The 21957-nt window shown below is 48.3% G+C and overlaps 1 protein-coding gene across 10 annotated transcripts in view; it reads left to right on the top strand.

Annotated features, from left to right (window-relative positions):
- Positions 1-21213, top strand: part of SEPTIN6 (septin 6) — a 68258-nt gene extending 47045 nt beyond the window's left edge. For 5 of the 10 annotated variants that reach the window (XM_041740929.1, XM_041740927.1, XM_041740928.1 and 2 more), the window contains 5 exons: positions 2831-2927; positions 6139-6307; positions 9545-9677; positions 11012-11202; positions 12844-13381. In XM_041740929.1, coding sequence (XP_041596863.1) covers positions 2831-2927; positions 6139-6307; positions 9545-9677; positions 11012-11202; positions 12844-12967 — 714 coding nt within the window. In that variant the 3' untranslated portion in view covers positions 12968-13381. Of the gene's footprint in view, positions 1-2830; positions 2928-6138; positions 6308-9544; positions 9678-11011; positions 11203-12843; positions 13383-13407; positions 13453-16798; positions 17552-18259 lie in introns of those variants that run through there. The other 5 variants (XM_041740933.1, XM_041740930.1, XM_041740932.1 and 2 more) reach the window with 5 other exon arrangements.
- The last annotated feature ends 744 nt before the right edge of the window (positions 21214-21957 follow it).

The following is a 21957-nucleotide window of genomic DNA, read 5'->3' as shown; positions in this document are numbered from 1 at the left end:
TCGGTCTAGCCCTCTGCCATGGTCGCCCTCTGGCTCTTTTGTGTTACGTGGCTGAAGCGTTGGGTCTTGGCAGGAGGGGCAGCATTTTCCCCCAAAAAGTGCTTGGGGGTGGATCTGAGCTTCCAAAACATGTTGTGGGGCCCTGAGTGGGAATGGATGGTACCTGGATGTCCCTCCGACAAAGCCGGCTGGCAGAGGTCAGGGAGGCTCTGGCCCTTGGGCAGGGTTGTCAGGACTTCGGGGCCCCCCAACGCCCCATGTGTCGCACCCCCAATGACCCTCTTGTTTAGTCTCCCCCCCCACCCCAGGACCAATGTAGCATTTGCTGTGTCCACCCCGGCCCGTCTTCCATATATCCATAACCTCGTCCCTCCTCCTTTCCACTTCAGGCACAGCCAGGGTGAAGGCCTGGAGGGGTTTGCTGAGGTGATACTCAGAGCAGCTGAGAGGGGGTGATGGGAGAGCCACCTCCACAGGATTGCCGAGCGCCTCGGGAACTTGCGGGTGTCCTGGAGCTGAGTTCCCGGTTAAGTCCTGTGGTTTTCCACTCTGAAGAATATTCTTGGAGGGGGGGGCAGATGCTAAAGAGAATAAAGGGGAGGGAGTGGCTATGACATCAGCACACTGATTCAGCAAGCAAAAGACATTTGCTGTAGGTTTGCCAGAATTGAACTGCTTCTGATAACCTGGCTTTGAGCCGCCGGGGCACTCCAGGGTTTGAGAGTGCTCACATCATCTGCTGCTCAAACCCCCTAGGTGAGCAGACTAGACTTTGAAGCCAGTGAGTTCTGGGTCCCATCCCTACTCTGGCCCCTGCTATTGTGTGCCTGCTCGCAACTGGACCTCAGTTTCCTTGTCTATAAAATGGGGCTGATAATACCTAACTCCACAGTGCTGTTGGAAAGGGTCAACAAAATGATGCCATGCCGTGTAGAGGGCTTGACAGGTGGGACCTAGAGCTGCCTAAGCTGCTGCTGCTCACACCAGTTCTATAGCTACCACAACCGTTGGTATGAATTTTTTGGATTTATTTTTTTATTTATTCATGAGAGACACAGAGGGGGTGGCAGAGACATAGGCAGAGGGAGAAGCAGGTTCCCTGTGGGGAGCCTGATGCGGGACTCGATCCCAGGACCCCGGGATCGTGACCTGATCTGAAGGCAGATGCTCAACCACTGAGCCACCCAGGCGCCCCAACTATTGGTATAATTGCTACTACCTCCTCTGTGAAGCCTGCTGTGACTTCATGAAGTAAGCTGCTCCCTCCTCTGATCCTCCAGCTCTCGAACCTCTGTCTATAGCCTAGACGTTACTGTATTATTATTATGGGCACGTCTTTCTCCCGTACCAGACTGTGTACTCCCCAGGAGCAGGCTCGCAGCTTTTTTTCAACGTTGTACTATTGATACCTAGCACATAGTAGGGGCTCAGTAAATACATGTAGCATGGATGAGTAAGCAAACGAGTCCAAATATCTGTGCTTGAGACCTGTTTCTCCATGCAAGCTCAGAAAGCTTGCTCCAATGGACTTTTCCCTTGTCTGTGTAAAGCCCTTTTGGGTAAAGCTTCACCCACTATTTATTTTTGTAAACAATATTGGTCAACAGTATTTATTCAGTGGTTCCTCTTGGCCAGTGATCATAGCACTTATGACTTGGCCAGCTCCCTGAGAGACTGGGCACCAGAGGCAGTTCCCAAGCTCCATGCTACCTGTTGGGGGCAGTTAGTTGCCTCTTCTTGGACCTACAAAGCCTTCATCAGCCAGGCCCAGCTCCTTATCACCCTGCAGGCACCATACTCATACTCCTGAGTTTGTACTTGGCCTTTATTTTCTTTTTTTAAGATTTTATTTATTTATTCATGAGAGACACAGAGGGGGAGGCAGACACATAGGCAGAGGGAGAAGCAGGATCCCTGTGGGGAGCCTGATACAGGACTCAATCCCAGGACCCTGGGATCACAACCTGAGCCAAAGGCAGACGCTCAACCACTGAGCCACCCAGGTGCCCCTGTACTTTGCCTTTCTTTCCTCTCTCCTGTTTTTGTGGCCCTGCTGCTGCCATTCAGGTAGTATTTATTAAGCACCTTCTGTGTGCAGGCATTTATTAAGCACCTTCTGTGTGCAGTTATAAGACCCTACATTTGAGCCCTTGGTCATACTGTGTCTTATATGATTCTGGGTGTGCAATTCAGGTGCTCTGATCAAGATTATAAACTCCTAGAGTGTCTTCTACTCTTTTGTCTCCCTTAGGGCATTTAAAACAACCCAGCACAGTTATGGGCATGTGGGAAAATACTTGTGGACTTCTAGACTCAGGAGTTCAGTGTGAGCTCTTGCTTCAGGGACCCATGAAAATGAGGAACATACAACTCAGTCCACAGTGTGATTGCAGTACATCCCGGCTCCTGCGGTTCTCACACCCCAGGGAGGGGGCTGCGATCCTTGCCCTCTGAGTCCCTGTTAGCCCCCCTCATCCCATTTAGCCACCTTCCAAAGGCTTTCCCCCTCAGTACCTGTGTATTCTGAAAAGAATGCTCATCTGTGTATCTGCTCATCTGTGTATCTGCTCATTCTGCTTATTTTTCATCTTTGCCTGTTCTCTCTGCTCGGCCATGTCATTGAGAATTTCTGAATGGTGGAAGCTTGGACTAGGCCTCTTAGCCCCACATAGCTCAGAGCTGAAGAAATGCCTCTTGGTGATGGTGATGGGGAGGGACACCATAGTGTGATGGGCCCAAGGCCCCGGAGCCTGGGCCATGGTCATATCAAGGGACACTGGGCGCCTCCCTCCCAGAGCTCTGCTCTGAGCCAGTTTTCCTTCTGTTCCAGGCCCATCTGCCATTTGCTGTCATCGGTAGCACAGAGGAGCTGAAGATAGGCAACAAGATGATGAAGGCACGGCAGTATCCTTGGGGCACGGTGCAGGGTGAGTGAATCTCTGGGAGATGGGGCCTGGGGAGCCCCTGCCATCTGCCTCGTTCCTTGTCTCCAGCCATTATGTGACCAGTCCTTAATTTGTCCCCTGGTCTGTACTCCTTTGGCTTGGGCTTCCGGCAGTGATGGGCAAACTCTGGCCCCACACCTGGATTTTCTGCTGTGAGCAAGCTCTCTTTGTCCCTAATGGAGAAAGCATTCCTAAAACAAAAACACATGTAGGGGGAGCCAGGTAAGAAGGAATACGTGAGAAAGCATGTGTATTGGCCCAAGGGCACTAGGAGACGTACAAGAATATAGCAGATGATCAGCAAACAACCCAGATATCCACCAAAAATAGATCAGATGAATTGCAAAATATTCATCTAATGGGATGTCAGACAGTGGCGAAAATGAATGGATTATAGTTACAGCTGCACGAATGAACCTCAGAAACATAATGTTGAGTGCAATAAATCATAGAAGAATGCATGCCATGTGATTCCATCGATATGAATTCCCAAAGTAGACAAAATGGAATAAGATCTATATTTTGAGTAATTCATACATAAGTGACGAAACTATAAAGAGAAAGGATAATAGGGCAGCCCGGGTGGCTCAGCGGTTTAGCGCCGCCTTCAGCCCAGGGCGTGATCCTGGAGTCCCGGGATCGAGTCCCACATTGGGCTCCCTGCAAGGAGCCTGCTTCTCCCTCTGCCTGTGTCTCTGCCTCTCTCTCTCTCTCTGTGTCTCTCATGAATAAATAAATAAAATCTTAAAAAAAAAAAAAAAGAAAAAGGAAGGATGATAAAGCCCAAATCAGGATAGTGGTTAAGTCTCTTTCAAGACCAGGTCAAGAGACACAAGGTGCTGGTACTATTTCACCTGGGTTATAGACACATTGTTATTAATTTCTTCTTTATTTCTGTATGTGTGTGTATATATATTTGTATATATATACATATGTATATGGTTATTATACAATTTCAAAACAGACGTATTGTATATACACTCAGGAAACTTCCTTTCATGGTGTGCCTGACCACGGCATAAGCTACCCGTGGGACTAGTCAGTTCTATGGATGAAGCAAGGCCTGGGACGCTGCCATTGGTGGAAGAGGCGTCTTCCAGTCTTCAGCTCTAGGCTGGGTCTCTGAGCACAGGGGCACCATGTGTGAGAGGCTGGCTGATTCACTGCACACTCATCCCTGCCACCGAACAAACAACGGGAAGTGGGTGAGAAATCGTCCATCTTGCATACAAGGCTAGCATGCTTTAGGGCATGCCATAGACTCTCCAGTGATCGCTGGATTTTCCATAGGTAGGACAAGACTGGTTATCAGAGCTGTGCTAGGTTTCAGTCTTCTCTGCCGTCTGAGGAACATTTGTGAATGGTTCCTGGACCCAGAGTCCTAACTGGGAGTGAGTTTGTGGTCTGAGAGACAGGAGCCTAAAGTAAAATGAAGAGAAACCAGCAGACATGGTTCCAGTGACTTCCTCTAATTTAGATCACGCACACCTAACCAACAAAGGGTTTTTGAAGGTTTTTCTGATAAGTTGGAGTTCACTGTTCTGTTCAAGTGACCTTGGAGTCACTCCTTTTTAAAAAAAAAATTTCTGTTTTGTTTTTGTTTTTTTTGTTTTTGTTTTTGTTTTTGTTTTTTTTGAGTCACTCCTGACTGGCCACCAGGGATCACTGTCCGGAGATGGAGGAAGAACTATTCCTGAGAAGTTGCCTGACTGATGGGATTTTTAATATTAGCTTATGTTCTATGGCAGCGAGGAGCTTTATCCCCAAGGAAATGGATCTTTAAAAAAAGCTTTTAAGGTTTTATTTATTTAAATAATCTCTACACCCAATGTGGGGCTCAAACCCATGACCCCAAGATCAAGGGTTGCAATGTTCTTCCGACTGAGCCAGCCAGGTACCCCAAGGCAATGGATTTTCAGCAGAAGGGTTATGTGAGCCCATCCAAGCTTTGGAAGGGTTACTCTGCCACAAGGCAGTCTGCTGCAAGTGTGGCCCACCTGTCATCCTGGACCCCCTCCCTGCCCCCACACCCCTCTCCCTGGCCCTGGAAAACAGAACCTAGGGTGACTATGCCAGTTTGTCATCTCAGGCAACCCCACTGCAGCCATGGCTGAGGCACATACCAGAACACTGCTCACAACCTTGTGTTCCAACTGGAAGTCCACTTTGTTATGATTTGGTCTATTTCTGTCCTCCTTGGCCACTGGCCCAAATGCAAATCTTTGCCATACTCTTTTGAGGAGGGAGGCTTGTTCATTCAGGCTAGAAAGTGAGGTCCACTTTGTCCTGGTCATCATTGCTGCTTTCAGGCCATTATCCACCCTCTAAAAAACACCTCCTTTGAAGCTACTACCTACCATCCAGATGGGCTACACCTTGATCCACACCCCTCCTTGTCTCACTGCCATCTATAGATGTCCTAGTTCTTCCCCTTTATTCTTCGGAGACCTGGCACCTGCTCAGATCCTTTGCCTCTCCTTTAGATCGCCTGCATTTCAATCCTAACTGCAACTAGCTAGCTATAGAACCTTGCCTAACCTTGTTGAGACCTTGTGTGGGCTATTTGCTGATCTGCCTGATAAATTCTGATTCTTCCCTCAAGAGTCATCTTAAGGGTTGCCTCTGGTGAAGCCTTCACTCTGCTGGTGCTTCTTGGGCTCCCCTCTTCTGAGCTTGCACTGCACCTTGGCCATATACCTCCATTTTGGTAATTGTTGCATTGTATTATATTTGTCTATTCGCATATTTTCTTCCACTACACTGTAAGCTCCTTAGGGCAAGACTCCATGACTTCGTTTCTGAATTCCTGGTGAGTCACACAATAGCAGGAGCAGAGATGCTGCAAATATTTATTGGACAGATGGCTGAATGTGCATTTGCTATTAGCCTAAAAGTGGTGAAGAGCAAACGAACATTCCCCTGAGTGCCTGATTGGTGAATTTGGGTTGAGGTGCTACTGAATGTTTTCTTAGATATTTTTTATGGTCTTGCAGTTTTCCACTACTGTCAGCCCTGTAACTTTCCATGTGCGTTTTCAGTGGAAAAGTGAGTCAGGAGGCAAATTCACAGGCTCCATGTACACAGATGGAAAGGCAATGTGGCTCTGAGGCATCTGGCCTCTCAATTCATCCATTTCCGCTGCTTCTGGCCCTCCTTTCAGTATGCTTTCAATCCCCCCTCCCCTGCTGTGCAGTGGAGAACGAGGCCCACTGCGACTTCGTGAAGCTGCGGGAGATGCTGATCCGGGTGAACATGGACGACCTCCGGGAGCAGACCCACAGCCGGCACTACGAGCTGTACCGCCGCTGCAAGCTGGAGGAGATGGGCTTCAAGGACACCGACCCCGACAGCAAACCCTTCAGGTACCCCTCTGGCCGGCCCGGCCCGCCCAGTGGCTGGGGAAGGCTTGCTGGGGAGAAATCACCCAGGGAAGCGAGACACAGGTGCCGGGACCTACAGCAGCAGGACTGTCACTTGCAGTGGCAGAGTGGGCTTGGTGAGCGCTGGGCCAGGGAGGAGGCCCAGACGACCAGCAAGGCCCATGGGCTCCCTGCCACACACACACACACACACCACACACACACACACACACACACACACACACACACACACACGGGCATCAGCTGCGGTCAGTTGTGCCAGAGGCTTTGTTCTGCAGCATGGCAGTCTGTGCCTGTCCTCTGCCCCACTTTCTTCTCCAGACTCCGGCTGCCCCGCCAGGTTTCCGGTCGGCTCCTTCCCCTCCTTCCCCTTACCAAACCCAGTCGATGGGACCAGATGGGACCGGGTTATAGTTGTTGCACACGCACATCAGGGACCTTCGCGCTCTTCAGGTGCTGTCCTTAGTGCCGAAGTTCGGGTGCAAGTTTTGTTTGGACCACCAGATGTTAATCCTTGTTATACTTCTCAAATCCGAATCTGAGAAGCTTTCAGAGGAGAGGCATGTCTCCGAAAGCAGTTTATTAGGCCCACAGGAGCCGTCTGCCAAGTGTCCTTGTCTGATCTGTATGCGTGATGCAAGACATACGCCCCACATTTTAAATTACCAGGTGGTGTTCTTTGTTACAGCTCAGTGCCCCCTCAGGAAGTGTCAGGCCTCAGTTAGGACGGGAGGGGGGGTGCTTCAGAGCACGAAGTTGGCCTCGGGGCAGAGCATGGCCAGTCCTGCAGGGATACCTGGTTCCAGAAGGGTGGACTCGCTCCCCTTCAGGGGCAGGGGCTGCTGGAGCTGCTGGGATGGAGGAAATTGTGCTTATCTCTCTGGTGGGCACTCCCTCGGTTTTCTCTCTCCTTCCCCTCCCATAGCTTTAATCTGCATCTGTGGGGGAAGAGGTGTGCCTCTGCCGGTTCCTCTCTAGGCCCCTCCCCTCCTCCTGCTCCATTCTGAACGCCTGTTTACCTGAGTCTTCTTCCCTTATTGCATGCAAACATGCACATCCTGACGAAACAGCTCCCTTAGCTCCTCCTCCTCACCATTCCCTGCTCTTTCAAGAAGTTTAGCTCTGGTGAGAAAAAGAGTTGTTTGTATTTATTTACTGGCTCCTGCCCCCCACCCCTGCGCCTCTGAAATAATCACCATTGACTGGCCATGATGGGGCCTCTGAGTCCCATCTTTTCTGATTTCACCTGGACGTTAGATATTCCTCCCTACTGCCTCTTTGCTGAAATTCTCTCAGCCTTTGTTTTTTTAAGCACTGGCCTGGCTGGTTCAAGTCCTCTCTCACTACCCCTCTGGGTCTCATTGGCAGACTCCTCTTCTTCAGCTTTCTCCTTTACATGTTGGTATGCCCCAGGGGTCTCTCCTCAGGCCCCTGCTCCTGTCACTCTGTGTTCTCTTGGCAGCAGCTTCTTTCTACTATCGGCCCTACTTCCCACCTAGAAAGAAATGACTCCCACGCAAAATCTTACTTTTGAGCTCCAAGCCCATTGCTCCAACTGCCTACCAGATATTCTCGCTCAGACGTCCCACGGAGGACGTACCTCAAAAAGTCCAGCGGTCTAAGCTTCAGTTCATCTTCCTTTTTAAACGTGCCCCTTTTCCAGCATTCCCTGCTGCACTTCATGATTCCACCATCCACCTGATTGCCCAAGCCAACACACTCAAATTATTTGAAATTCCTTCCAATTTATGAGAGACACAGAGAGAGAGGCAGAGACATAGACAGAGACAGAAGCAGGCTTCCTGCCAGGAGCCCGATGTGGGACTCGATCCGAGGAGTCCGGGATCACGCCCTGAGCCAAAGGCAGATGCTCAACCACAGAGCCACTCAGGCGTCCCCAAGTCCTAGGAGTCCTGCCTCCCTCACTATTCCTTAAGTTCCCCCAAATCCTTCATCCCTACCAGCCCTTAACATTCAGATCCCATCATTTCTTTTTTATCCTGTTTCCTTCATGTGCCACCCACCTCCCCCTTGGCAACCACGGTTTGTTCTCTGTATTTAAGGGTCTGGGTTTGCCTCTTTTTTCTTTGTTCGTTTGTTTTGTTTCTTAAGTTGCACTTATGAGTGAAATTACATGGCATTTGTCTTTCTCGGACTGACTTATTTCACCTAGCCTTACACCTCCTAGCTCCATCCATATCGGGTCATATGGCAAGATCTCATTATTTTTTATGGCTTTCTTATGGAAGTGAGAGATCCAATCATTTATTTGGATTGTTGGGAAGTCTCTCCTTCACGCAACAGCCAGGGTGGTCTTTCTCATTTTCGAATTGCATGAAGTCAGTCCTCCTGCTTGAAACCCTGCCATGGATAAATGACCAGGCCTGTAATGTGGCATCCAACACCCAGTCTTTCCTGCCAGACTCAGGAACCCCACCTCCCTGTACTCCACAGCTTCTGTGATCATCTCTGGCCATGTTGGACTCTGCCTGGCTCCCCAAGTACATCATCCTCTCTCCACGTGTGCCCTTCCACATCTGCCCTCTTTGGAGCATGATTCCTCCTCTTCTTCACTAGGCTGGCTCCTGTTGCTTTAAACCTGAGGTTGGGGGCAGGGAGACTTGGCTCAGGCATCTCCCAGATAGACCGTGAGTTCCTTGATGGTGGGCACAGTGGCTGTTGGCTTGAGATATTGAATGACTAGCATAGTATCACTGAGTCCTGTGCGTAGCACACAATGGAATCTCACCAAGTGTTTTTTTTTTGAAATAGTTCATTAATGTGGTCAGTTTCAGAGCCAGAACCTGGAAGTCCGGTGCAGAGGAAGGACCCAGATTAAGAGATGAGAGACCCAGCTTCTGGTCCCTCCCTTGCCTGTAACTAGCTGTGTGGTCTTGAGCAAATCACCTTGCCTCTCTGGTCCTCTTTCCTCATCTGTATCACCAGGGCAGAGAAACAGGTGTTCTGAGTCACTTCCAGTTGTAAATATGTCAGTTTACCAGGGCTGCCCCGCCCCCCCTTAAGCAGCCTTGTGACCCTGCTGTCACATGCCAGGCCAGCTGCCTACAGTTTTGTGGTTCTGTTTTTGCACCTGTCTCAGAATTGGGGAAAAGGAGGATGGTGGTGGTGGTGTGGAACCCAAGGAGGACCACTGGAGCCAGTCTTCATTGAATAGGAGCCATTCTAAAGGCAGGGGAATTAACCTGACCATATTTGCAGCTTACAGGAGACATATGAGGCCAAAAGGAATGAGTTCCTAGGGGAGCTCCAGAAAAAAGAAGAGGAGATGAGACAGATGTTCGTCCAGAGAGTCAAAGAGAAAGAAGCTGAACTTAAAGAGGCAGAGAAAGAGGTAAATGTGACCCTGACTGCCCAACAGGCAGGAAGACGGGGCTGAGCTTGGGCAGAGCCCAGGCAGGAATGGGGCAAGGCATCTGCAGCCCTGCCTTGGCTGGTACCAAGGGAAGGCCGCAGCAAGATCTGTGTCTTCTTCATCCCTCGTGCCCCAAGGCCAGGTGGTTACTTTAGAGCCGTCCTCTCCCAAATGGTAGCCACGCTACTTACATTTAAATGAATTTAAATTAAATAAAATTTAAAACTCAGTCCCCCAGTCCCATTAGCCACATGCTAAGTTGTCCTGCAACTACTCTGTGTCCTATTGGATAGCACAGATATAGAACATTTTCATCGCCATAGAAAGTTCTGTTGGGTGATACTGCTCAAGAGTCAAGACCAGAGTCTGTGGCATGGATATCGGATTTTTTTTTTCAGTTTCCCTTTCGAAAAGAAAATGCCACCCAGTACGTTTGGAGGAGAGGTGAGAGGATCTCAAAGATAAATGAATGAAAGGCCAACAGACAAAAACTAGGTTAGAGCAACTGACTACCACCGTACCCCAAGGGACTAGTAAAAAGCTGGTCTAGACAGCAGGCCTGTCATCTACCACCCCTTACTAAGTCCCAAATACCTGTAAGACCTGGAGCCCTGACCTCCTACATGGTACGCTTCGAGTGCTATGGAATCCTAAATTCTCTCCAGAATCCTCAAAAGAAATACTTTGGCGTGCCAGAGTATTTGTACTGTTCTCCTTTGGGTGTCTGGTTCTATTCATGGCTAGCTGAGTCTCCCCTTGGTCAAAGCTGAGGTCTCTGCCCTCATTCCATTTTATAAAACTCTTTTATCTCCTTCCATGTCTGAGGACAAGTATTTCCTTTGACCAGTTTTGGCATTGCTGAGGTTTTCTCTGCAACCCATGGTGATCCTCCTTGACCGGAGGGGGTAAGGAAAGGCAGGGGCCCCACTCACATTGGGCGATCTCGCTATATAATCCTCTAAAGAATGGATTAACCTTGGGCAAATTCCTTAACTTCTCTGACCTCCTGTTTCCTCATAAAACACAGAGAATCACAGAACATGTTTTGATGCTAATTATTAATTACTATTCATTAATAACAGTTCTGTGACTACATTCAAGAGTAGAAATGTGGAGGTGAAGTGACAGAAGGGACTTCCCCAGAAGTCCCTGGTGCCCTGGTGCCATCGGGGAAGTCCCTGGCAGAAATGTCTCCTCAGGTCCCCCAGTCCTGCAGGATGGCAACCCTGCCGGTCCCCAGTCACCCTGGGCTTGGCTCCTCAAGGAGCTGTTCCCAGGGGACACTCCTCAGACTCCCTGTGCTCCCCTGCCAGCTGCATGAGAAGTTTGACCGCCTGAAGAAACTACACCAGGATGAGAAGAAGAAGCTGGAGGATAAGAAGAAATCCCTGGACGATGAAGTGAACGCCTTCAAACAGAGAAAGACAGCAGCTGAGCTGCTCCAGTCCCAGGGCTCGCAGGCTGGAGGCTCACAGACTCTGAAAAGGGACAAAGAGAAGAAAAAGTAAGTGGTAGGCTGCTCTGGGCCTGTGACTCCTTCCTCCTCCTGCTCATCCCCTCAAGTGCAGGGCCTGGAGACTCCGGTGGAGGCCTCATGCTGAGGGGTAGTGGCCAGAGGTGACCCATAGACTGACAAATGCATTTGGGTCCCTGTAACTGGTCTTTGTGTCCCCTGAGTTGGGGGAGGTGAGAATAGGGGAGGGCTGTAGTCCCCAGGGGCTTAGCCCCTCTGCTTTGCTTTTGGGAAAGCCCTGCAAGCTCCAGGTAGGAGGGAGGGAGGAATAGAAGACAGGCAAATGGAATGTGGAATGTGGGAGGGTAGCAAGCAAGGAGGAAACCATGAAATCTGTAGTGTTGTAAGAAAGAGGTGAATGAGAAGAGGGACCCCCCTAGAGGGTAGAGGAGAGAGGGCACCTCAAGCGGAAGCCTCTGGGCACCCTCTTCCTCCCCGAGAGGTTGGCGCTGATCTGGCTCACAGACCACCTTGTTTGTCCTGTGTTAGGGATTCACCTCCCCATGCCTGAAGCGCCCCAGCCCCATTTTCTCACTTAGCTGCAGCCCAGTCCAGGTCTCCCACTCTATGCCATCCCTCTCTCTTGGCTGCTTCATTGCTCCTGGCCTGAGGTGCTGAGAGCTTGCTGGGGAGCCCCCAGATGCTAGTAGACTCCACGTGCCCCATCCTTAAGCTGGGCAGTGATGGCACAGTCTGTCTCTCTATCTCCCCTGGTGTGTGGTAAGGCAGGAGAGCAGGGGCTCCTGCTTACGTGTGGGTCTATAACCCTGAGCTGACTGCAGGCTTTGCTGGCTGGAGCTCCCCATCCATCGTCCTGGAATCAGAGGAGAGGAAAGGATTTCTGGTGGGACCTGGGCAGCGCCAGGAAACCATGCCGGGGTCCCTTATGCTGGAGTTGCTTGTGCCGCGAGACTTGGGGGGCCCTCATATGGAGTGTTGGGCCATGTCCTTACCCAAGGGGCCTGAGGATCCAAAAAGTACCCGTGGTGGATACCTTTTGTTCTCAGCAACCTGTCCCTGGCTCAGCTGCTGGATATCTGCCAGAAGGAGGGAAACACCCTCCTTTCCTCTGGGCCTGGCTGATCACTTAGGAATGAGACCGTGACTTCTGTACAACAGTACGACAGTTAATATTTGAAGGCACTCGATTTTGTGATCCACTTATTCAAAAGTGTAATTTGAACACGTTCACCCATTAGTCCACAGATTTTTGTTACCGAGTCACCACACTCTGTGTCAGATTCACTCACTCATGACCTTGATTTGGTGTTACCTGATGGATAAAGTTTAACTAGTCAGAAAAAAAAGCCTCTTTGGACATACTGTATATTAACTGATTGGGCCTTGTGTGTTAGTTGCACCTGCAGGAAAGGGTTCCTATTTTTAAGGTCAGAAAAAGCTAAATTTGTCTCCTCGCTCTAACCTGTTGCCTTCTTGGCCTGTGGTATTTATTAACTCAATCCCTAGGGCAGCCTCACAGCCTGCTTGCAGGAATTAGGAGATTCCTTTGTTTGAACCCCACTGACACTAAACTATAAATATTCCCTACTCAGATGTTCAGTGGAAGTTCCTCCCAGACCAGGCTCTCTCTTAGTTGTCTCACATGAACTGATCTCCCCTCTCCCACTCCAGGCAGAAGACCCTACATAGGGAGACATGTCTCTCCAGTCTCCAGGAATATTTGGGATTGGTGACAGCACCTTTCCCAACTCTGAGGTGGGTGAAGGCCTTGCTGGCATGTGGCACCTCATATTAGTGACTAGGTTCTGACAAAATAGACTGTCCTCTTCCTTCCTTCCAGATATATAAATGGCCCCAGGCCTGGTCTGCTTCCGTAATTCCATGAAAAGTTAGCTAACTTCTGGAAAACCCTTCTTTACATCTGTGCCACTCGGGTCCCATGGTGATGATGGTGGGGGTAGGTTTTAAGGGCAGAAGTGGGGGTAGTAGGCACTTACTCTTAAAAGATGGTGGTTGGATCTAATGGAGTCACACATTCAGAACTTCCTTTGGCTGCCCTTAAAGAGATTAAGAGTGTACCGGTGTTTTAGGGGTCCCTACCAGCCCACTGTCCCTCTCCCCGACCCTTTCTTCCTTGTTTCCTTTGATCGCTAACCGTCGTTGTTTGTGTCAACTCATAATATTGGATTTCTCCTCAAGCTCACTCCATCTTCATCAGCTCTTACTGTTTTACAGTTAACTCTGCTGTTTGCTGCATGCTGCATGAGACCCTGGGTCCTGGTAAGCTTTATTAACTCTAAATAGAACTGGCGGTGGCTTCTAGAACACATCTCTCCAAATCCCGCCCCCCCACCCAACACAAATATCTAATCACGAAAAAAAGTGCTTCACTGTCCTAGCTCTTGTGACTGACAGTATTAAGAAATAGTTTGCTGTAGTCTAAGTGTACATGTGGAATGTTTGCCTGCATGATGAAAAGTGGAGTGTTTTCAGACTTGCTGCTAGAACAGTTAAGTAGCATAGGTAGATCCTGTGATCAGTATCTCATGCCTTAATCATTGCTTTCAAAATTAACTAACGTGTAGTGATGAGGGAAATCACTGGGCTTGCAAGTCTGTCTTACAATGTCAGAGTGGCCTTGACCCCCAGGTTTGGGAATGTTCCAAGTCAATGGAAAGTTGCTTCTCTATTTCCCTCTGGTGGCTATTTCTTATCCAAGGGGTTCAAATTCTCAAATTTCCTTTCGCTGTGTGCCTCCCCCAAAAACTATAATAAAAGTGAAGATTAGGAATCTTCACTTTTCAATAAAAGTGAAAGCAGCTTGTAATAGTTTATAGGTTGATTATACCAATGATTAAGCACCTTCTATCTGTTCTTTTAGATTCAGTGAGTAGGGAGGGAACATAATTAGGCTTATTGCTATTTTTTAAACCTTACCATAGAAACTTCTAAACAGGAACAAGAGAGAAGATGGTATAATGAAACCCCATGTGCCCACGACCCAGCCCCCAGACAACTGTCAACATATGGCCAATGCCATCTCATCTATTATCCCAAACCTGCTGGATTATTATAAAGCAAAAGCTGTATCTTTTCATCTGTAGATACTTTAGCAGGAATCTCTAAGAGATAATGACTCTTAAAAAAACATAACACCACCATTAGCACACCTACAAAATTAACAATTTGTTAACATAAAATTTCTAGCCAGTGCTCTGAATACCCTGGTTGTCTCATAAATGCCTTTTATGTTTGGTTTGTTTGGATCTGGGAATATAAAATACTGAGAAGACTTCTCCCCACTCACCAATGTAGTTTATGATTTAAATAGAGAGCCTGCTGTTTAGTCGCCAAACTGATTGCTGTAGCTATTGCTCTGGGGACTTCGGACAGCTGGCAAAACATCCTACTTTCAAGCAAATCTCTAAGAGGAAGTCCACAGAGGCTTCTGAAACATAAGGCCCCTGAAATTGGGCCAAAGGAAATAACTCTAAAAGAACAATGAAATGATATATTGTCTGGCTTGAAGGCAAGTGGTGGAGCCCCTGTTAGTTGACGGGAATTAAACTGGAGATCTCCATTTGGGAAGACTTAGAATTTCTAGAGCGTCAGTCTACTGCCGACTCTCATGCCTAGCGAAGTGTCTGGCACTCGTAGGAATTCAGTTCATTTGTTCGCCCATGTTCAGTAAGGACCACAAGAAAGATGTATCCTGGGAGGTTAGATTTCAGTTGATTCAGCTTGCAGTGCACATGGCTTGATACAATTTGGTTCAGGTTTCCCTGAGTAAATCCTTGTTAGTAGCCATTATGAAAATGAATTCTGGCAAAACTATAATTAAAGCCATGCTGTACAAGTGAGAGGCAATTGGCCAACAGTGGGAACAGCCAACCCCAACCCCAAGGAGGTTGGCTTTTCCTGGCAGGCTTTTCCCCAGCGGACCGCAAGAGCAGTTCCAAACCAAATAAGGGAGGGAGGCTCCAAGGGATCTGAAAGCCACAGAGGCAGCCTGTCCCCTCCCCAAAGCCCTCATTCCAGGCACAGATCACAAAGGCCAGGCCTCATTAACTGGAGTGTGGGCTGAGGGGAGGCCTGCTGTTCCTCAGTGGGTTTTGAAATTGCTGGAGACGCTAGGGGCCCGCACTCTGCAATTGTAAGGGAAATTCCCCTGGGATCCTACACAGTTGTGGCTACTATGTCTCAATGGTTATTGGCCCCTTGGCTCTTAGGGAGGTGTGCACAGTATGTGGACAGTATACATGTGCCAAAATAGGTCCACCTTCCGACACAGCCCAGAATATAGGCCATCACCGGGTTGTTTAGTCTCTCTTCCCGGGGAAAGTAGACAAAGACTAAAATAAGAGGTGAGCATTCGTATGGCATTTTAATGCTTTTCAAAGGGTTTCCCCAGATGACATATAACTTTCACCTTACAACAGTCCTGTGAGGTAGAGCAGAAGGTAATCATCTTCAGTTTGCCAATGAGCGAATGAAGGAGTGGGGAATTTCGGAGACTTACCAGGGGTCACACAGCAAGTTAGTGGCAGAACTGGAACAAGAATGCAGAACTCCTAATTCCTAGCATAAATGGCTATTTACGAGAGAGAGAGAGAGAGAGAGAGAGAGAGAGAGAGAGAGAGAGAGAGGAGAAAAAGAGGTGCGTGTGTGGAGAGCTGTATGGATGTATTCGGTCTGAGGAAGTGACTCAATGTTCAAACATACTCCCATATGCATGTGCTTGTAACAGCCCCCCTAGACATCTAACAGCCTTGATTTAATGAGATAGATGTATTCTTTGGGCAATAAACAGAGGCTTAGAAACACAGGCAAGGAGTTCTCAACACTGCAGCGTGATGGAAAGAGTCTTGATCAAACAGCCAAGGGAAACAATCTCTGACCCTGTGACTCTTTCTTTGTGACCACGGAAAAGTCAGCTGGTATCTGTGTTCCCCGGTCTCCTCCTATGTTGAATGGAGATTGATGCTACTTGCTCTGTAAATGTCCCTGGCATGAAGTTTACATGAGAGAAAAGTCAAAGTGCTATGTGAACACAGACCCATAATGGATTGCCATAGTTCAGGTGTTCAGGTAACTGTGGTCTGGACCCTATTGCAGACCCCTCAGCCATCCCTAGATACTTCTCAAGCAATCTTGTCCCTGGGAGGGGGGTACCAGTTAGCTAACTGGAGCTGCTCCAGAATCCAACTGAGGAGAAACCTCCACCTTGTCTGCTTTCCCTATAGGACAAGGCAATTCGAGGCTGAGAGCCTGGCCTTCTACCCAGTCGCCTGAGGCACCCCAGAGATTTGGTGACAGGACTCCTGTATAGTGTCTGGGTGGGCGTTAGAACCTAGTAATTCAGAAGAGATAAAGTATTCTCGGGGCTGTTGATAATTATTTTGCTTAGCTCGTGCCACTCTACTGCCACTTAGAGGTGTGTGGGGGCGCACGCATGAAAGCATGTTCCCAGGAGCCAATGCGATGAGACCTTATTCTAACATAGCTGTATTCTAATTTATCCATTAGTCATCATGACAATTTTCTTCTAACCTTTTTGTTGCTGTTGTTGTTATTGTTGTACATTAATCCATCCATTCATTAACCCAAATTCTCTTTTCATTTTCAGTTTGGGCTTCCTGTAGACGCCCTTTTCCTGCGCACCAGAGCTGGGCTTCACTTTCTCTAACTCCCCCTTAACACGTCTGAAGGGGCACACAGCCCATGCCCTCTCCCCTCTTCCTGCCAAAGTTTATAGAAGCCTTGGGGGTCTGAGGATGGTGTCTGGCCTCTGGTCAAGAAGCCAGCAGTCACATGGCTCAGAGATGGCTTGTGCATCCCAGTCCCTTGTGCATCCCAGTCCCCCTCCTGTTGCCCCACCCACCCCCCAACCTGCCAACCTCCCCCCCCACTCCACCAACCCCTTCCCTACCATCTTTGCCAGACCCTAACGTGTTCAAGGGTCCCATCCGCTAGTCTCCACCATCAGCTCCCCTGTTCCAATTCTGATCGGTGCTTGGTTCCCTGAAGTATCTGCCTCCACCAGGGCTGGGTAAGCGCTGATCAGTCCCGTTACTGTCCAGGCCCTGGGCTTCCTTGAGCACCCCCAACCCCCAACGGGAGCCTGGCCCCTTCTGAGAGGGCTCCAAAAGGAGACACTCTGGTGCCTTTTTCTTCTGGCCTCTCAGCCCAGTCTTTCCCAGTTTTGAGTTGCTCTAAGTAAGTGCACTAAAGTTGTGTTAGAAGTCCAGAACGAGTTTATTTACGCCAAGCCCTTTCCAGAAAGCATGACTGCTGAAGAAAATGGCATACATTTCTGCTCTCTATAATTCTGGGTACCCTACAAATGCAGAGGGGAGAATAAACCTGAATATTATTACCAGCCTAGTGTCTTCAATGATAGACTTCTGGAACTCTTCTGCAGTGCCTCACTATCCCTATAACCTCCCTTAGGGCTCTGCACCATCCCAGTCGGGCAGGGCCCAGGAGCAGGTTCACGTTGGAAGCTGCCAAACTGGGTGGTCAAAGAAGCAGTGTTAACCAGGGAAACATAAATTAGGGATTAATCTTCACACAGATGAAGTTTAAAGCAATGATATTCCATGAGATCAAGAGAGAAATTAGAGATAGAAAAAACAAAAAAACTCCAGAGAAGCAGTGTTTTCAGTTTTTTGCTCTGCTGAGTCTTCCAGTCTGTTTATTTGGTGCATGTGATGAGTTTTGATCTGTATTTTGCATGCGTTCCCCACCCTCCACCCCCCCCACCCCCTCATAGGAAGAGGTGAGACAATCGGCTGGGGAGGAAAGAAGACATGTTGCATCTCAGAAGGTTCCCTGACTTTATCTCCAGTCTAAGGATGTGATATTTAAAAAAAAGATTCCAGCCCCAATTTTTATAATGGGCCCATCTGCTGGTGGCTTTGGGAACCCCTTTGAAGTAGAGAACCCTCCACTGTCAGGGCCGCGAGGTACGATGGCCTTTGGTATTTGGCCAGCAAGAAACAGAGAGCGAGCGAGCAAGCGAGCGAGCTGAAGGTCACCTGGCAATGATGTGTGGCTAATGCTCCGTTTCTCTGCCCTTCCTTTGCAGTAATCCATGGCTGTGTACTGAATAGTATTCCCCGCTACAGCTGGACTGGACTCCATTTAACCTTTTAAAGCCAAGGTTCTGATTTTAACTGACAGCTTTCCTTTGGGGTGCCAGGCAGCAGCCCCCACCCCTGTCCCTGCCGTGTACTTCCACTTGGAGTCCCACCTCTTCTGAGTTCTGCCTCCGAGTCCACTGGCACTGATCATGACCCTTCTCTCTCTCTCTCTCTTTTTTTTTTATCGCCTTTTTTCTTTTTATTTTCCAAAACACACAGTTAAACCTGGCTGTGCCAAATTTTCAGGGCTTTTTGAAGCATTGAGAATGGGGAGGGAGGGGTTTCCCTCTCTCTTCCATAATAGATAATAAATAAAAGGAAGTGGTAAAGTAGAGCAAACAAAAAGCAAACGTACACACACCCTTTATATTTTCTTGTTGGCAGAGCAAGAGTGCAGTTTTGATGGGTATTGTGGGATGAGTCACTGATTGGTTAGTGGCCAGAGGCAAGTTTGAAGTATACACTAGCTTCTTGAGAAAAATCCAAGTCTCACAGTGGAGCATTTTAGGAGACCCCATGCTTGGAGGTTCCAAACAAAACAAACAAAAACGTGAATACTCAGCCAGTAGCTCTGAGAGATGCTAAATTAGGGCTGTCACGTCTCCTTGGGAAAGGCATCTTATTTGCTGCTTTGCTGTCTCTCCGTCCAGTTTTACAGCTTTCCTAAGAATCTCAAACTTAAACGACCAGCTGATCTCCTTTTCCCTTGGTTATTATTTGCATCACAAATAATAGGGCCCTCATTTGCATTTGTTTACACATTAACTACTTGAGGCCTGAGGAGCTCTGAAAACTTCATAAGTGGCAGACTGCCACCCGGCCTTTGGGAAAACTTCAGAGACCAAGCAGGAATTTCGTGTCAAGGGAGAAATTTTGGTCTGTCAGACGCAACCCAAAGGAAACAGACCTGGAGAAGTCGAGGGACTTGCAGTATGTCCCAGTGCTGCTTGGCGGCAGAAGCCAGGCGAAATTCAGTGTCCCCTGACTCTGGATCCGTTTCACAAATGCATTCAACCTCTCCTATATGGTGCTGGATACCAAGGTCCTTTGATGTTCAGAGAAAATGAATAGTTAGCGTTGCAGGGCCTTTGAGGGTTTTTTCCCCCCATAGAAAAATATCTGAGGATGGAGTGGGTAGGAGCGGGCAAAGCAGAGGACTCCAGGCCAGCTCCTGAACTGAGCGTTTCTGCTGACGGCGCCTGTTGGCTGGTCAGTTTTCCTGGAAGTCTGGAATGGGGCCCAGGCCTGCGAATGTTCAACAGGTGCCCTACATGATCCTTGTAATCAAGGAAGTTTGGTAAACAAAAAAGTCTAACCTGTGAGTAAACATAAGGCCTTTAGAAAGTTGATTAAAAGGATTAAAATAGTTATTTTCCTGGGTAGCTTTTCTCACTGTCGACAGAAAGGGGGTGTCCCCCCCCATTTAGTGAAGAAGGTTTTTAATCAGTACAATTGTTATTTTTTTTAAAATACCCTGAGTACTTTGTTAACTTGTGGTGAAACACATCCAGTCATCAGAAATGGTCTGCGCTTTTAATTTTCCCAGACTGGAATGGAAAGGCTTTCCTGAAAAATCCCCATATGTGATCACATACACTCACACGCCATTTGTTTTAAGCCGAGAACTTCGCTTTTCCTTGCTGCAGTGCAGATCACTTTTGGTTTTGGTTTTAATCATCTGGCATTCACATGGGGCTGTTTTCCATTAAAACAAGAAGCTTCAACCGGTGTGTGGTGTTCTTAAACCTTCCAGGTGGTTATGGTCCATCGGTGACTCCATTTCTAATCTGTCTTCTTCAAGAGTATAATCTGTGCTACCTTACGCTGCCCACTCCCCTTGCCTTGTCTTTCTTTGAATGTCCTTTTTCTTTGGCTAATTTCCTGTTTTCTTTCTCTTTCTCTCTCCCTCTCCAGCTTTTTTTAATCTTGTCTTCAGCAGCTGCACTAAGTCTAAAGGAGAAGACTGCCATTATATTGTCTCAAACCAGAAACTACCCAATCCCCTCCCCTCAAACTGCGCACATACTCACACCACACACTCAACAGGTGTTCATGTGGTCCTGTGTCCAGGCAAGAAGCTCTCTCCTGGCTTACATGGTATTTTCAATGAAAATGTCTTGTCCTGACCTAACCAAGGCAGGAAAAGAACCTTCCAAGCTGGAGAATGGACCAAATGTAACCTCAGAGAGACAACTGCAGGACGACTCACCCAAGTGTAAGTGACTGGGGCAGGAGGACCTCAGCTGTGGGTGTGGAAGTGTTGTCCACGTTTTTCAATTTTCCTTTTTAAACCCCGATTCTCCAGTTCAAAGGGTTGACAGTCTACAGCCACTATTAAACATTTCTGAGTATGGAAGAGAAAGTCAAGCGACAGTCCAGTCTCCAGCATTCATGGGCCTTCTGCAGACCACCCTGCCCCCAGCAAGGGGGAAAATGGATCCACTCACACTCAGGTGGGGAAGAGAAAGGCAGGAGGGGGTTTAAGCTTAGTAAGCAAAATTCCTCCATTTAACCCTCCAGGGCCAGTTGGGGTTTTGAGAGAGGTTTCTGCACAATCTGGGATTGGCAAGGAGAGCTTTCATGTTGATCAATCTGAGTTGAATTCATTGGCTTAACTTGCATCAAAATCCGTGTGAGTGTGCTCATTACCGTACATCCCTACAACCATTGCCATTCCACTGTCCTGGCATCTCCTGAGAGAGCCTCTTTGCATGTTTTCCAGAATCTGTGTTTGTTTTTCCTTTCTTCTCCTTTGTTCTTTTTGTTCAAAAGTGTGACCGGTCCCTGCCCCTCTGGGGCTTTCATTCGCCAGGAGAAACATCCCAAAACCAGCACTGTTTAGCTTGATACCTTTCTAATGTCCATGTCAATTTTCAATAAAAGTCAAAGAAATGCTCAATGGTTGTGTGATCTGATCTTAAATCGTCAGGTGAAGTATTCCACCACGGTTTGCCTCAGGAGGAGTGGGTAGCTGCCTTCCACGTGGGTGACTGAAGAGGCTCAGGGAGGCAAGCCCATACACAAACTTTGTAGGTGGGCTACTTTGTGCCCCCCTCTCCATTTGGGCCTGCAATTCCCATGGGCAGTGTGGGGGCGAGCAGGAAGTCCTACTTTTCCTTCATTAGCATGTATTTAACTGACGCATTGAGCTGATTATCATCTAGGATAAAAGGTGGAGGAAGTGGAGTTCCAGATCCTACCAAGCAAAATTCTGGTGAGTTTTAGTTCCTGAAGGAAAAGAACTCTGCACTGCATGTCATCTTTCATTCAATCCTGTGATGGGAGCGGCCCGGAAATTCATGAGCCTGACTGTCCATTATTAAGACTTGAAAATAGGGGACCCCTGGGTGGCTCAGCAGTTTAGCGCCTGCATTTGTCCCAGGGCGCGATCCTAGAGTCCCGGGATCTCTCGCGTCGGGTTCCCTGCATGGGGCCTGCTTCTCCCTCCTCCTGTGTCTCTGCCTCTCTATCTCTCTCTGTGACTATCATAAATAAATAAATAAATAAATAAATATTTTAAAAAAGACTTGAAAATACTTGTATAGATAGCAAGTAGGACTTTATGTCTTGGGTCTACCAGAGAGGGAAGCCTCCTGGTGCCCCCAGCATTATTAAGGTGGGCAAGAGGGGAGAAGGGTTAGCT

This window comes from Vulpes lagopus, chromosome X (assembly GCF_018345385.1).
Source record: "Vulpes lagopus strain Blue_001 chromosome X, ASM1834538v1, whole genome shotgun sequence".
In the NCBI taxonomy this organism is placed as follows: Eukaryota; Metazoa; Chordata; class Mammalia; order Carnivora; family Canidae; genus Vulpes; species Vulpes lagopus.
The sequence above is the reverse complement of the archived record's forward strand: the minus strand, read 5'-3'. Positions and strand labels throughout refer to the sequence as shown.